Source organism: Aspergillus alliaceus (genome assembly GCF_009176365.1).
Source record: "Aspergillus alliaceus strain CBS 536.65 unplaced genomic scaffold BDW43scaffold_2, whole genome shotgun sequence".
Taxonomy (NCBI): domain Eukaryota; kingdom Fungi; phylum Ascomycota; class Eurotiomycetes; order Eurotiales; family Aspergillaceae; genus Aspergillus; species Aspergillus alliaceus.
Genome location: NW_022474685.1, coordinates 1,448,523 through 1,463,606, shown reverse-complemented (window position 1 = coordinate 1,463,606; position 15,084 = coordinate 1,448,523). Strand labels below are relative to the sequence as shown.

Here is a 15,084-nt window from a genome sequence, read left to right as displayed (position 1 = left end):
ACTTAAGGACTGATAGATCTGTACTCACACGGTGCGATTAGTTTCTTTACCTGCTCGATCCTAGTCGATCATATATGAGCAGGCAACTGCAGTATACCCCTACAAGTCGATAGAAAAGCTAGACATTACGTTTGGCGTCTGGGCAGTCATGCCAACTAAAATACAGGTGTTTTATGTTATCATATGAATGCGGACGTGCCTCAAAATGACGTTACGATGTCAATTCCATGAATCCCATTGTGACGTCGAGCTGCCGTTGAGTATGATGTCACGTTTTATGACTATGCAGTATAAAAATAACCCTATAAGCAACCCACTTCGACAAGAATGGTCAACCAACAACATTAATTGTATAAGTCAAAATGCCCTCGAAAGTGAATGTAACTAATTCCACAAACAACGAGACCAATACTACACCCAAAGACCGCGGCAAAAGCATCATTGTGGTCGCTAATCAAGCCCCGATTACCGCAAAACGAATCCCTGCAACTCATATCAATGAGATCATAGATAACCCTGGCGTCGCACGCGCAAATGTCGCCGTATCCATTGACAAGCCCCAAGGCGACCAAGAATGGGCGAGCAAAGCTGGAGAATATGTACGTTCTCACAGAGACAAGCCCGCTTATACATATCTAACACATCGAGATCCATAGTCCCCTCTCCAACAACACGTGCTATTCTGGGACCGCGACGGCGACGGAATGATCTTTCCCTGGGATACCTATACCGGATTCCGTGAACTGGGCTTCAATATCATCTTCTCCATACTGGCAACATTAATCATCAACGTTAACTTCTCATACCCGACCCGACTGGCGTATAGCTGGCTGCCTGACCCGTGGTTTCGGGTCTACGTGCGGAGTGTCCACAAGGCAAAGGTAGGTTGTGTCGATCGAGGAAATGGATAGTGGTGCCACATTTTGACTGACTATATAATATCTAGCACGGCTCAGATAGCGGCACCTATGACTCGGAAGGTCGTTTCGTGCCCCAGCTCTTTGAGAATCTGTTTGCGAAATGGGATACGGACAACGATGGCGCGCTGACGCTACGTGAGCTGTTTGACCTGATGCATGGTCACCGCTGTGCTGCCGATCCGTTTGGGGTAGGTTGTCTTTCTTTTTATTATTCGGAGGGACATAAATAATTTTTATCGCTGACTGAATATAGTGGGGAGCAGCTTTTTTCGAGTGGGGAACTACGTGGCTCCTCATACAGAAAGACGGGAGAGTTTACAAAGAGGATTTGCGCGCTGTGTATGATGTATGTCACTTGGGATTGCTTTGGATGGGCTTGACTAACGTTGATTAGGGCTCTATATTCTGGAAGATTCGTGAGGCAAGAAAAACCGCTACAGGCTGGACCCAGGGTTATGGCCTTGGAGGCGATGGGTTCCTAGGAGGAGAGAAGATATATTAGAGTTACACAATAAGGTCAAGAAGTTGGTAGCAGGCTTGATTTTCGGCCAATCATCTACTATTAGAGTTCGTATCTAAATATAGGAGGTTATTTCACTGTTGTACTACACAGTACATCCACTTGAATTGTGGCTCGAGCGGTGGCGTATTTCAAGATGTCGTCACCCGCTAATCAGACATCCTAGAAATTAATTCCCATACTATAGTTATTCCATTGGCTATCTCTATAGAACTTACGCCATTAGCATGCTCTACTGTCTGCAAGGGAGTGGGAAATTTTCCATATGTCGATCTTCCAACGGGCTATACTTCCATCATTGGCAACAGAGATCACACAACACACACAGCTACCATCCCACCCGCCAGCGGAACGACGCCCTGTTCCTAGGAAACATAGTGCGGTTGGTCTCCAAGAATTTGTCTTTTCTTTTTTTGACAGGAGACGTGCGGCCTTTATCATCATGACGTCATCCATCTCCTTGAAGATAATTTTCTATATTCACCTACTAGTTGGAGATATTTGGTATATAGCACCTTACCCATAAGAACAATAAATACTCTCGAATTGAGTTGTTGTAACTAGACACCTATCGCTAATAAAGAGAGAACTACAACATCTTTCATTAACTTGTGCATTAAAACCCACCATGGCGACAGAAGATGAGAAGAGGCGTGGGCTAATCATCGTCTCAAATCGTCTTCCACTCTCCGTCAAGGAAGAAAACGGTTCATATAAGTCCAGTCTATCCAGTGGAGGCCTTGTAACAGCCTTGTCGGGCCTCACAAAGTCGACTAATTTCCGCTGGTTCGGTTGGCCCGGTAAAGCGATCGAGGACCCAGAGGAGCAGAAAAAGGTCTCGGACGCCCTGGCAGAGAACAGCGCTACGGGGATATTCCTAGATGAGCAATTGGCACATGATCATTATAACAATTTCTGCAGTATGCACCCGTACCTTATCTTATATACCTGCTGTCCATGTGCCTACTGATGATTACCAGACTCGGTCCTCTGGCCCATTCTCCACTATCAGTCTGGCGTGGCCTTCAACGAGGATGCCTGGAAGGCGTACCAGCGTGCGAATGAGATATTTGCTGATACGGTGGCCAACGAAGCGAATGCCGGGGATCTCATCTGGGTGCATGACTACCATCTACTGCTATTGCCTTCTCTTCTGCGTGAACGTCTTGAGAAGCAAGGGAAGCATTGCCCTATTGGATTCACGCTGCATACACCGTTCCCTGCGGAGGACTTTTGGAGAGCCATTCCTGTGCAGAACGACTTGCTTAAGGGGTTGCTTGCTTGCGATGTGATTGGTTTCCACACAGATGAGTATCGGCGGAATTTTACGGAGAGTTGTGGGCGGAGTTTGTGAGCTTTTATCCTTTATATTCAGGTCTTCTAGATGCGGATACGTACTGACAGTGCTTCAGGGGAGCCAACACAGAAAAAGCAGGCCAGGTTCAGTATGAAGGTCACGAGTCCTGTGTGGGGGTGTTCGTTGTCGGAATTGACCCCCAGAAGTTTAACGACTCCATGCAAGATCGAGATGTCCAAAAACGAATCCATGAGCTAGAAAAGCAGTATGAGGGCACAACCGTTATAATCGGCGTGGATCGGTTGGATTATACCAAGGGCCTGGTTCAGAAGCTAGAGGGATACGGCTATTTCCTTAATACTTATCCAGAGTTACAGGGCAAAGTTACCTTGATTCAGGTGGCTGTACCTAGTCGTGAGGATGTGAAAGAATATCAGGATCTCGAGAAGGAAATTTCTACGCTTGTTGGAAAGATAAATGGAGAACATGGTAGGCAGATCTCTGTCCGTTTCAAATATTCATGCTAACAACACCACTAGCTACGGCTGATTGGACACCACTCATCTACATGCACCGGTCTGTCTCCTTCGCGGAGTTAACATCCTTGTACTGCATTGCCGATATCTGCCTTCTCACCTCCCGAAGGGACGGTATGAACCTCGTTGCATCTGAATATGTGGCATGTCAAGAGAATAAGCATGGGGTCCTTGTGCTCTCCGAGCTTGCAGGAGCTGCTTCCTTTATGTCCGGTGGCAGCGTTACTTTCCACCCGTCGAGTGTGAAAGAGCTATCAGACGCAGTCCATAAAGCGCTGACTATGGATGAGAAGGAGAAGAAGGAGCGGTACGAGGAATTACGAGAATTTATCACCACACATACAAGGCAAGTTATGCCATTATTCCAGTGTACTATTGCTAGGCTAACCGTTATTCTGTATTTAGTGCTAAATGGGGAAAGGCATTCATTGAGGCTCTATCCCGCCATATACAGCAGTAGAAATGCCTTCCCTCTATACCGTCTCTCTCATTCTGATTTTGGGTTATCTTTTGTTCTACATTCAGCTATGGATACATTTGTAAAGCGACTGCGATTTCTTCTAGCCTCGTTTAAATTGATATGTCTTTACTTGAGCATAAGAAACCCCAAGTGGTGATTCATTGTACCATTGCGGCCTTGAACATATGTCTTTCATTTTAAAGCTGTATCACTTATCGAACAGATTCAAATGTATATCTCATTCTTCTATCTTGGAAATCGTTAGCTGCATTGCATATAAATCAAACTCGGCTATATCCTTCATTCAGAAAAGTTTAGCACAACTCATGAGGTGCCATCAATAAACACCGCGATACAAGTAGCATTATCACTACCAGGCAAACTTGCAGCCGTGCCAGCCATATCTTCCGAGGACTCTGTTGCACTCAACCCAGAGCGATAACACATTAATATCCCATTTATTATAGCATCGTCCGTGAGGGCGTCAGTCACGCCATCAGTGGCCAAGACCACAACATGTTGGCTACCGTCGTTCAGGTTGACTTGAGTCACGAATGGCTCGTTGGATAACAGATTCTGTTGTTCAATAGACGATGAAATGCAAGCTCTCTCCTGCGCTTCATTAAGCGGCCCTGTCCCTGAATTGATAAGGGGCTCCTTATACTGCAAGTCACCAAGCGCCCGGGACATATTCAAAGTACCTATATCAATCATGTCAGTGGTCGTGTAGAGAATCACGTACATACCTTTCACTCATTCATCCACAGCAGGGCCACCCACCTATCCTCTCACTCCCACTATCCGTATTAACCCTACCCCCTGCATCCACAATCCGGGCCTTCTCACTAGAGTCACCAGGTTTATGCGCCTTCGTCGAGCAACGCTGCACAAGTAATTAGCTAGCTCCTCACCAAACACGCCAATTGTCCAAATAAGCATATCGACATACAATATTCCCTGCCTCTTCACCCTCATCCAACCCATTCCCAGAATAGTCATAATCCCCAATCAAAACCCCCGAATCCCCCAAATTCCCAACCACCATAAACCCCCTCGTCAAATTAACCAAAGCCATCGCAGCCGTGGATCCCGTCGTCGAAAATTTCTCCTCTCCCCCGCTAAAACCCTCTAATAACGCCCTCTCCTCCCTCAAAATAACCTCCCTAATAGCCTCCTCGTACCGACCCGCCCCAAGCTCCTCGCTTTCCTGCAAGAACCGTCGGATATTCTCATTTGCGTGCGAGGATACCATGCTTGACCCACTATTCCGTTTATAGTTTCATTGTTAATTAGTCCCAGTCATCTAGCATATATCTCAAGTACTAAAGGTTGGTGAGAGGTGGAAATAGCATACTGTCCATCGTAAACAGCGAAGAAGGCCAATTCGTCCGGGGATTTAGTCGGGAAATCGGGCGGGAGGAGGAGGGTGTATTTGTCTTGTTGGGCTTGCCGGGAGCCTATGTGCTGTGGGGTATTTGTTAGTTGCTGGAAGTGGTACTGGGGCTTAAAATGTGTAAGTACGCTTGAGGCTCCGGCGTCTTGGATTGCTATTGCGGGGGCGGCGTGAGGGCTCATAACGGGTGGGTTGGGTAGAAGTTGGTTCAATTGAGAGTGTATCTTTGTGGAATTGTTTATGGAATGTTTCCTATACGTATACTGTTGGCTTCTATGCCTAGTATTTTTGTTTATGGGATGTTGGAGGATTGACGTCAATGGGGGTTTGGTTTATGACGCAGGATGCTCCACATGGCTTTTATATACAATCAGGGAAGTGAGATCCCGTTGTTTTGATTGGTAACAGCTTGGTTTTGGGGGCTTTGGGTGCTGGGGCCTAAATTTTTTTATTCTTGTATTTATGTATTATGACTTGTATTATGTAACTATGTTTCGGGTTAATCGGTGTCTAGGTAGTGGTTATTGTGTTTAGTCCATTGGTGAGTTGTAGATCTACACCATAGGGCTTCTGGTGATAATTAATCCCACTAAGTGTGTGACATTTATTGATTATAGGGTCAGTTATTTCGATCCGATCCCTAACTCATCCTTTCTATTTGATAATTCTTCCAGTGCCTTTTTCTTATCGGAGATCTCTGGATGTAGAAGCTGCCATTTAATCACCATGTCCAAGGCCTTGCTCATCCATGGTCCTTTCGAAGCCCCAAAGTGCTGTATGATCTCACCCCCGTTTACAATGGGTTTCATGTCGTAGACGTTTTCCAGCTCATTATCTATGATGTATGAGAGGAATTTGTTATACTCTTCGATCACTGCGTATTCCAGTCAGTATAGCCGAATAATTAGAGGCAAACTGCTACGTATCTCACCTCCCGAGAAATCGCGTCCTTGTGAGACTTCTTGTAACATCGACAAGACACAGCAAAGTTTCCAGTCTTTCTGCCACGTACGAATGTGCAATCCAATATGCTGTCGAATCTCGGCAGGCGTGCCACTCATGCGGTCTTCCAGCAGTGACGTTTTCACGTCCACAATGGAGCGCCAAAAGCGACTTGCATCACGGAGTAAGTTAATCGTCTTGTTATCTGAACGAAGGCTATCCTTGGCGACTTCTGCCGCGCGAGGAGGAAGTGGCTTTGCCTTTGGTCCTTGTGGTGTGCGATCTGGCACAGTAGTCCAAGGAGCGAATGCGGCGATCACCCAAGCATGGTGGGTTTCTGAAGCGTCGCGAATGAGTAGATCGCGAACACGAGCAGTAGGTATCGAAGTATCATTCGGGTGTAAGAACTCCTGCAAAGCATTATATGCAAGAGACCAGGAGGTTATGTCAACGCCAACATCATCTTGGTAGTTTGCAAAAATTGTGGGGTATAGCCCAAGTCGGTCAATAAACTGCAGCGCACCTCGGGGATCCGGACCTATCCTTAGTGAGTACATAAATCGCCTTTGCAAAAGTGGGACCATTCACCTTTGAGCATCTTCTCCATCTCAGTTCCCACACGTTCTCTACTAATCTTCAGCTTGAGTGCTTCACTGATATCCTTGTTTTTCATCGCATTCGCTGTATCTTCATCGATGTGGTAACCCAATCGACTGGCAAACCGGACGAGCCGTAGGACACGCAAAGGATCATCCTTGAACGTCTGATATGGTTCTAAAGGGGTTCGGATAATCTGGTTCCTCATATCTTCGAAGCCTCTTCCCGTGAAATCCTCCACTTTAGACTCGTTCAAATTATAAAAAAGGGCATTGATCGTCGCATCCCGGCGCATTGCGTCCTCCTCAGCTGTGCCAAACTCCATCTGGGGATTACGACTATCATCCGAGTACGTCTCCTTCCGCAAGTTGACCAGGTCGATATCCAATCCAAAGATCTTAGTGGTCACTGTTTCCAGATGCTTTGACTTCTCTGGATTAGCCTCGATTTTGTGAAGACTAACGATCGCATCCTTGAGCTCGCCATTGAGGTGATTCTTCTTGTACCTGTTTAGGTTCTCTGGGATATCTAGGTAATCTTTGAGCAGGAGACCGAACTGATAGCCTGTCATATTATTTATGCCCACATCGATATCATGGCTACCGATGCCGAGTAGCTTATCCCGCACCCAGCCTCCTGTGAACCGTAGTACCGTACGTGGGATGTCAGCCTCGTCACCTCCTTCTGTGATTGCTCGGTCCCGTATATAATCTGCGACATCTAGGAGAAGGGCCTTCAAGGTGTTCTCGAGGGGGGTGAGCTGGATTGTGGGAAACGCCTGATCAGGCGTCTTGGCCATCTTGTTAAAGGGAATTTTGCGCAAAGTAGGATTAGAAAGACGCCTTCTTTTGGTAGCTCGCTCGGGAGAAGAATTTATCGGTTTCTCGTGGTTCATGGAATAATTGCACACTGTTGGGCGCAAGCGACAGACCGGAGTGTTTATTGTCAGCGGGGTGCTTCTGGTATAAGGGAGTCGAGTAGGTTTGGCGGAAACATGGACTGTTCGCTGAGATCGTTGAGTGGGGCGGAGTTGATATATCTCAGAGAGAAGGCGTGAAGATGTGGGTTTAAACATAGGTCGTTGCCATGTCAAGTAGAGCTTCCAGGTATGAGTCTTTGTTGCCCGCATTGATGACTCCAATCATTGAAGAAATTCTGCCCGTCTTTTTATACTTTGTGATCAGGAGTGACCACCGCCTTCCGCCTTGTCAGCATTTAATTCCTTGTCAAAGAATTATCTTATTGAATTGATGATTTAATGCGATTTATTCCCCTTGCAGCTCTTTGACTTTTTTTTAAACTATAATTTCGCCCTTTTCAATTAGACTACCTTGGTCTAAGATAGAATATTTCCCCGTGTCTATAGCTGTACACCTCATCTGTTAATTTATTGTACCACGTTAGTTCTGCCCGCGGTGACTTGGCTCTCATCCCGTCAACAACAACATTTATCCCTCCATCCATCCATCTCCGTCTTCCGCTTTCCCCATCTCTCCAAATCCACGTGTTTACTTTGACTCTCAGCGTACCCCCTGCATAACCCCCACCCCCTTCTTTGTTCTATAGCTCCGGTCCATGGGCTCTATAGTCCCTTCAATCTCTGTTAGTCCCACTTCGCTATCCACTCGGAGTCCATGACATCGCCCGGAGATGCTGCTCCGGTCAGACCTCCGCCGTCCTTCTCGCCCGGCGTTCCGCGAGTTGCATCAAAGACGAGATACCCAGATCAGCGCCGCGACTCCTCTCCGAATCTAGATTCGGATCTAGTAGATTCGAGAATCGCCTCATCCCCCCCACAACCCCCTCTTTCAGCCACCGCTGCGGAGCTACCGATTAGATCCGCATCGCCCCATGCTCGTTCTATAAGATCCTCAACGCCGCGATTGACTCGATCATCACTGAGCTCTCCAACGGAAGGACGACTGGATGGTTCTGACGATATACGCTCTTTGATTATACGCTCATTCTCACCGGTAGTCGGCGTTTATGCCTCAGTCGATACCGACGAATTAGTCCGACAAAAAGGCTTTAAAGGGGGTTTTTGGGAGCTCATACGCCCCTTTGGAGAAACTGTTCCAGGAAAGATTGTGGTGCGCGACAGTGTAGGGGCAAGTCGTAGCTGGGAAGATTATGGGGTTCGGTTTGTCGACCTAGGGGGACAGCTACAGGTTCCTTCAGACCCCCCTCTGACACAATTGGAGGAAGCGTTGGAGAGGCAATTGAAGTCGCCAGATGATCCACTGGGAGGTATACTACGTCCAAAAGACTTTTTCAATTTTCCTTCAACGTCTCCATTGTATAAATCCTTTTTGCGCCAGTTGCTATCGGTCGCGTCGCCTACCCCTCATGAGACGTTCCGACACCCCGTAGCAAGCGTTATTGTCATTAGCTCACGCAACACATCTCCTCTCGAGACTCTAAGACGGTTATATGCGGACACCAGCAATGGAGACAGAAGGCTACCGGAGTGGGTCCATCCTGAGTACCTCCGGTACTATGTCCTGGTTCACGACGAGGATCGGGATGATATCACGGAATCAACGAAGCTTTACGACCAAATGAAACGCCACTTTGGGCTACACTGCCATCTTTTGAGACTGCGCAGCAACCAATGCATTGTGACCGATGATGACAGCTGCCAAGCACCAGAATGCGAATGGCTCTCCCCCGCGGAGCGTCTGTCAGGTCAATCAGGTAGGTTATGCAGTTTTCACAAGTCATATCTACAAATCAAGTCTGACAGCGAACAGAGCCTCTAGTCGATCTAGATACAGATGGCCTTCCTTATCTGTTTGAGTCTGATGTCACAGCCATCAAAGCATTCGTTCGAGAGCTTGTCGCTCAGTCGGTGATCCCGTACATGGAAAGTCGGGTGACTATATGGAATGATCAGGTAGCATCGCGGAGGCGCGGTATTAGTGGTCGATTCATGTCAATGTCGCGTCGATGGGCGGGTTTCGGATCCAGTTCTCGATCCAGCCTTATCGGCTCTAGCGGTGGAACGAGCGGAAATTACGACCTTACTCATGGCTTCTACAAACCGGACGTGCCCGAAGCTGTACTGCGAAAAATGGCGGATTATGCCTTTATGCTTCGTGATTGGAAGTTGTCAGCATCCACTTACGAACTTCTCCGGTCAGACTATGCAAATGACAAGGCGTGGAAGTACCATGCTGGCGTCCATGAAATGTGCGCAGTGAGCACGCTTCTGAACCCTCTTTCCATGCCTGGAAAAGCCAAACTCGATGGCGTCGATCAGATGATTGACACTGCGTGCTATTCCTACCTCACAAGGTGTTCGGACGCCACCCTTGCCTTGCGCTGTCTTACTATGTCTATGGAATTGCTCAAGTCTCGTGGGGGGTCGGGGATTGAAAGTGCGGCTAGATGGGCCATGCAGGCCATGGGCTCAGGTTTAGTCGGATCTCATGGTCAGGCGCTTTTCTGCGAAAGGATCTCAGCTTGCTATGCCTCCCGAAACGCAATCCACGGAGTCAAATGGGGCTCCCGGCACAGAAAGGCTGGGATGTGGAGTGTTCACGCCGCAGACCGATGGCTTAAACTAGGGAAGCCATCACTAGCCTCTGCGTCTCTCGAGGAGGCTGAGCGTCTGTATGCAAATACTCTAGATAGCAATGGCGCGTTTCCCATGTCGGAAATGCAAGCCTTTGTGGACAACTTGAGATATGCCGTGAAGCTTGAATATCTTGAATCTAGAGGCTTAGATGCCAGGGATGAGGCGGTCACGGCCGATCCTCTGGACGCCTTCGAAACCGAAGAGATAAGTGAAAAACTAGACAAGCGGCAAAACCGGAAATCACTGATTGTTAATCCGATGGATTCTGGAGGTCTCAACCCTGGTCAAGGACCAAGAGATGATGATAATCCTGCAAATGACGATTTTGAACGAGCTTAAGGGTGCATGTCTAATAATATATTGGGCGTACAAAGAAAGGATATTTGATAGACACACGACCAATTTAATTATTTATGCCTAGGAGTCTTTATTGTAGAACACCATCGATGAATTTTCATATACATTTCAAGAAATGATCTTAATCAAGCAAGGGGTCATGCTTTGCCATGTGCTCTGGTCGAGGTCTTATTTAGTGAGCAGCATTGACACTTTGTAACAGACGAAGTTATAGACAAAAACTGCTGATGACATCTTTCACAACTCTATATAACAGAGTATGGTTCGCGAAACCTAGTGTGAACAATCTTCCCCCAGTTTGAACACTGCCCTTAGGTTGCAGCACCTTTCGGAATATCCCCAAAGAAAATCACCATAACAGTAAGTTCATCCCGATACCTCCTACTCAGCGGATAAGACGGCGCCAGCATAGCACGCACCATCTGATCATCATGCAACTTCCCCTCTAACGCATTTTGCAGCAGATGCGTTCCCACATTCCCATCTTCCAGGACAAGCCTATCCTCAGGACGAACTAAACCCATCTCCTTCTGATCCCCAGAATCCCCAACAGAACCAACCCCCAAACCGAAGAAACACATAAATTCCCCCCTTCATCCCATCAATCCACCGCCCTACGAACGCCACAACCTCCCCATCCCCCAACAACTCCCACAACCCATATAAACAAGTTATTTGCACCGCGCTGTGGCTGTGACAAACCTTCTCTTTGGGGGCTCAAGCGGCGGGCCCCTGGCATAGTAACAAAATTACCATCTCATGTTGTTACTGGTTTAACCGTGTCCTGATATACCGTACAGAATATAAGTAGTATACTTTATATAGATCAAAGTATATATTTAAAACAGAATAGCTTCTGACCAAATACTACCATGTTAAAGTGCCAAACCAGATCTTTCATGTTAATGCTACCAACATGATATTATCTCTGCAGGCACGTAGTATTTCACAGCTCAACATACATACGGTTGTCGTCTCATTGACCTGATAGAACTAGCTATACTAATCAGGTATGGTACAGTCACATGACAAATTCTTATCGATAATGGATCGATCACTACAGTGACAAGCAACTGGTGCAAATGCCGACGGTTTGTTGACACTCAGCTGTGTCAGAGGAGCACTTCAGCTGGATAGTCCACAGAAACTGCAGGCTTATCTCCTCTTTTACATTGATTATAAACTAAATATTGCATTACTACTATAAACTTAGGCTCCGAACTCCTCCACAGCGATCCCCAACATGAACGACCTCCTCAACTTCATCCTATCGCAGGATGCATTCCGAAAGTATGCGCCGGCCACGCCCCGCCAACTCATTCACTCCACACGAATAATCAATGCTAACTCAAGCTATCGCACAGGAATCGACTCCCATCCCTCTACTCCGATTTCGCCATACACCGCAAAACCAACCCCGATGGATATGCCGTCAACGTAGCAGCATGGGAACAAGCCTTAACAAAAGCTGCAAAATACGGCTATATTTCCTCCTCACACGGAGAAGTTTCGACGCCCTCCAAGAGAGCGAACCGGAAAAGCGATCATTTGATTCTCCACGCAGATAGGTCGCTTCTGCGGGATCTGGAGATCCCGGAATGGGGGCAGCCGGTGGCGCTTGGTGCTGTATTGGTATGTATTGGTTTTGTTCGGGGTGTGGGTACCTGTGCGCTAATGTGTGATTTCGGGGTCTATAGGAGGAGGCGTTTCAGAACCGCACGATTGTTCCGTTACAAGTGTATAAGGTTAATCCTGCGAGTTTGCAGAAACCGCAGTGGCGGCTTATCGATCCCGGTGTTTTGAACCCGTTGAATGTGATGAGTTGGGGTTTGAAGCAGTTGAAGGGTTTTGTTGTGGGGACAGATGAGTCTTCCCCGGGCTTACAGGCTCAGGAGTGGGTTTTGGTGGAGAATCTTAAGGTATGCGGTGCTCTGTTCCTCATACAAGGGCTACGATGCTAACTACAGGACAGGAAGCTGCCGGGGGCATAGTAAAACAGGTCATGGAGCGGAGCTCATCGAATACTGACCTTGTTTATTCGAAAGAGAGCTTTGTGAACGAATTCGGAACGATTCTGAACCATGAAAGCGAGCTGTCGGAAGCTGACTTTGATGTTCTATTGCTGTATTTATCCCGCGATAGCAGGGCCATTGCATATGATGGCAAGGTATGTATAATGCTATCTAGAAGCGCTTCAACACACTGATCAATCGCAAGACCATCAAATTCCGACCCTCGAATGACGCCCCGAGGGAAATCACCCAGCAGGATAGTACCGTCGCCTCTATTAAAACGCTCGTCGCAACCATGACAAAACAAGTGGAGACTTTGGAGAAGAAGATTTCCGAATTGAACACGACTGCGAAGACAGCTCTGCACAACCAGAATAGGATATCTGCACTTTCGGCAGTGCGGTCTAAGAAGCTGGCCGAACGTAACTTGCAACAGAGACTTGATACCCTGGCGCAGCTAGAGGAGGTCTATTCAAAGATCGAACAAGCCGCAAGCCACATTGAATACGTGCAGGTAATGGACGCAAGCGCCGGTGTTCTCCGCGGCCTTAATACACAGATCGGAGGTGCCGCCAAGGTTGAAGATGTGGTTGATGAATTGCGCGAGGAAATGTCCAAGGTGGACGAAATTGGAAATATAATGAATGAGGCTGGCCCCCAGATCGATGAGTCTGAGATTGACGAGGAACTTGAAGAGTTAGAGAGCAAGGAGCAAGAGGCTAGGGAGGCGGAGGAGGCAGAGGAGACTCGTCGGAAGCTCGCCGAACTCGATGATCTCGAACAAAAGGCCAAAGAAGTCGCACGCACCGCTGCCTCGGAGCAAAGTGTGGATTCAGAATTAGAAGAGAGGCTGTCACGGATGTCCGTGGAGGAGACAACCGGTACCGCGACGTAATAAGGTATAAAGCACCACTCTTGGCAAGTTATGTTTGGCCAGAGTATATTTACATTGGCAGTGAAAAGGAAAGCGCATGGAAAATAGACCGATTATCCGGGGAGTACATGGGGTCCTTCACTATTACCGGAGTTCTGCGCTTCTTGAGCCTTGGGGAAGTCGGTATCCGTCAGATCTACGATGGGCTGAGCCACTTGTACATTCGTTGGAACTGTGGCCTCCGCTGACTGCCCAACCGTGGGCACCTCTGACGATTCAGCCGGAGCTGCAGATGGAATTGTCGATCGGACTACAGCCTCGCTTCGTTTTCGCGCATTAGCAATTAATTGCTTGAAGTCATTTTCATGGCTCGTTGACCATGCGGTGGCATCAAAATCCTTCCGCATAACAGAGCCAGCGGACTCGGCAGAGGGGTTCGAATGACCCCCCTGTGTGCGTTCCCAGACATCCAATTCATGTAATAGTTCGCGTTTGGATTTTGGCGTTTTAGAGTCGCAGTTGGCGTTCCAGAGATTCATCCACTCTGTGTGACGTTTCTGCAGAAGAGGCCGTGGACCCCAGTTTGGTATACCCAGGTCTTTGAGCTTTTTCCTGAGTACGGCGTCTTTTAGTAAAGAATAATTAATTGTGGGAAGTCTTTCGGGGGGTTTGTTCGGTGGCGTTCGCGATGCAGGCGACATGGGTTGCAGTGAACTGTATTTCGGGTCAGCATGTTTAGGGTATAGTAAACCATATAGGTCTCACCCAAATGATATCTTTTTCGGAGGCGCTGGGTCACCCGTGCAGATGTCTAGATGTTGAAATACTGCTTCATTTTTCATCCTCCGACTGCACACCGGGCACGCAACCAGGCCGTCCTCTAAGCATAACACATTAGACTTCACCGTATACCAGGAAGATGTGCGGGCCAATATACCTGGAATATATTCCTCGTCCTGACTATCCTCAACTACTTCCATAGTAGCAGACTCGGGTTGTCTCTCCACACCTTTAGCTTGCGACCGCGTCTGTCTCCCCTCCAAGACCTCTGTATCCGACCCATCCCGCTCCTCAACCTTCCTTTTCTTCGCAAACCGCTGCTGTGTCCCTACTTCTGCCTCCTCCCGATCCTTATTTGCAGCCAGTCTAGCCAAACCCAACAAACTAGGTCTCGCATTCTGAAACGCCTCAACAAGCTCTTGAACTGCCCAATTCCGCCGCAACTTCAACTCCTGATCCGAGCTCCGACACGCCGGACATTTTCCCTCAGAACTCAAACACCGCCGGATACACAGCGAGCAAAACGTATGACTACACGAGGTAATAACCGGGTTATCGAAGAAGTCCTTGCAGACCTGACACCGCAGCGCGGACTCGAGTGGCGTCACCAGCGACAGCGGCGTTTCGAGCCAGTCAGTCGAGTCGGGGAGATCAAAGGTCTGCTCCATGGGCGCGGGAGCCGGTCAAAAAGTATTGATTTCCGGCAATGGAACGGGGATTGAGGGTTTCGCCGTAATACTTTTGCGGTTGCGGGAGTTGATGAATGCCAAGACCTGGCTGACTGATACGCGTTAAGTGGTTTGGACGCGTCGGTGCTTG

At 48.0% G+C, this 15,084-nt stretch overlaps 8 protein-coding genes across 8 annotated transcripts; 5 read left to right on the top strand and 3 right to left on the bottom strand.

The window, feature by feature from the left end:
* The first annotated feature begins 358 nt into the window (after positions 1–358).
* On the top strand, positions 359–1,487 carry BDW43DRAFT_260912 (caleosin family protein). Its single transcript, XM_032040256.1, has 5 exons — positions 359–599; positions 657–881; positions 947–1,108; positions 1,174–1,266; positions 1,315–1,487. The coding sequence occupies exons 1-5, from the start codon at positions 363–365 to the stop codon at positions 1,420–1,422; spliced, it is 825 nt and encodes a 274-aa protein (XP_031906046.1). The 5' UTR covers positions 359–362; the 3' UTR covers positions 1,423–1,487.
* A 171-nt stretch (positions 1,488–1,658) lies between these two features.
* Positions 1,659–1,997, top strand: BDW43DRAFT_260911 (uncharacterized protein). Its single transcript, XM_032040255.1, has one exon. It carries the CDS (start codon positions 1,706–1,708, stop codon positions 1,964–1,966), a length of 261 nt encoding a protein of 86 aa, XP_031906045.1. The 5' UTR covers positions 1,659–1,705; the 3' UTR covers positions 1,967–1,997.
* A 46-nt stretch (positions 1,998–2,043) lies between these two features.
* On the top strand, positions 2,044–3,811 carry BDW43DRAFT_260910 (trehalose-6-phosphate synthase). Its single transcript, XM_032040254.1, has 5 exons — positions 2,044–2,360; positions 2,421–2,790; positions 2,853–3,226; positions 3,277–3,619; positions 3,679–3,811. Exons 1-5 carry the CDS (start codon positions 2,069–2,071, stop codon positions 3,731–3,733), a joined length of 1,434 nt encoding a protein of 477 aa, XP_031906044.1. The 5' UTR covers positions 2,044–2,068; the 3' UTR covers positions 3,734–3,811.
* A 162-nt stretch (positions 3,812–3,973) lies between these two features.
* Positions 3,974–5,416, bottom strand: BDW43DRAFT_260907 (PP2C family serine/threonine-protein phosphatase). The gene is made up of 5 exons (XM_032040253.1): positions 5,255–5,416; positions 5,088–5,197; positions 4,683–4,995; positions 4,514–4,616; positions 3,974–4,434 (listed from the first exon to the last, which is right to left on the bottom strand). The coding sequence occupies exons 1-5, from the start codon at positions 5,306–5,308 to the stop codon at positions 4,058–4,060; spliced, it is 957 nt and encodes a 318-aa protein (XP_031906043.1). The 5' UTR covers positions 5,309–5,416; the 3' UTR covers positions 3,974–4,057.
* A 243-nt stretch (positions 5,417–5,659) lies between these two features.
* On the bottom strand, positions 5,660–7,804 carry BDW43DRAFT_260903 (tRNA adenylyltransferase). The gene is made up of 3 exons (XM_032040252.1): positions 6,657–7,804; positions 6,058–6,606; positions 5,660–6,000 (listed from the first exon to the last, which is right to left on the bottom strand). The coding sequence occupies exons 1-3, from the start codon at positions 7,792–7,794 to the stop codon at positions 5,750–5,752; spliced, it is 1,938 nt and encodes a 645-aa protein (XP_031906042.1). The 5' UTR covers positions 7,795–7,804; the 3' UTR covers positions 5,660–5,749.
* A 125-nt stretch (positions 7,805–7,929) lies between these two features.
* Positions 7,930–10,664, top strand: BDW43DRAFT_260900 (TRAPP III-specific subunit 85 family protein). Its single transcript, XM_032040251.1, has 2 exons — positions 7,930–9,359; positions 9,416–10,664. The coding sequence occupies exons 1-2, from the start codon at positions 8,300–8,302 to the stop codon at positions 10,579–10,581; spliced, it is 2,226 nt and encodes a 741-aa protein (XP_031906041.1). The 5' UTR covers positions 7,930–8,299; the 3' UTR covers positions 10,582–10,664.
* A 1,030-nt stretch (positions 10,665–11,694) lies between these two features.
* BDW43DRAFT_75450 (putative vacuolar sorting protein SNF7 family protein) lies at positions 11,695–13,876 on the top strand. The gene is made up of 5 exons (XM_032050474.1): positions 11,695–11,889; positions 11,964–12,231; positions 12,297–12,518; positions 12,572–12,766; positions 12,817–13,876. Exons 1-5 carry the CDS (start codon positions 11,843–11,845, stop codon positions 13,504–13,506), a joined length of 1,422 nt encoding a protein of 473 aa, XP_031906040.1. The 5' UTR covers positions 11,695–11,842; the 3' UTR covers positions 13,507–13,876.
* On the bottom strand, positions 13,553–14,950 carry rad18 (E3 ubiquitin-protein ligase RAD18). The gene is made up of 3 exons (XM_032050475.1): positions 14,423–14,950; positions 14,251–14,365; positions 13,553–14,199 (listed from the first exon to the last, which is right to left on the bottom strand). Exons 1-3 carry the CDS (start codon positions 14,931–14,933, stop codon positions 13,599–13,601), a joined length of 1,227 nt encoding a protein of 408 aa, XP_031906039.1. The 5' UTR covers positions 14,934–14,950; the 3' UTR covers positions 13,553–13,598.
* Positions 14,951–15,084: the final 134 nt, after the last annotated feature.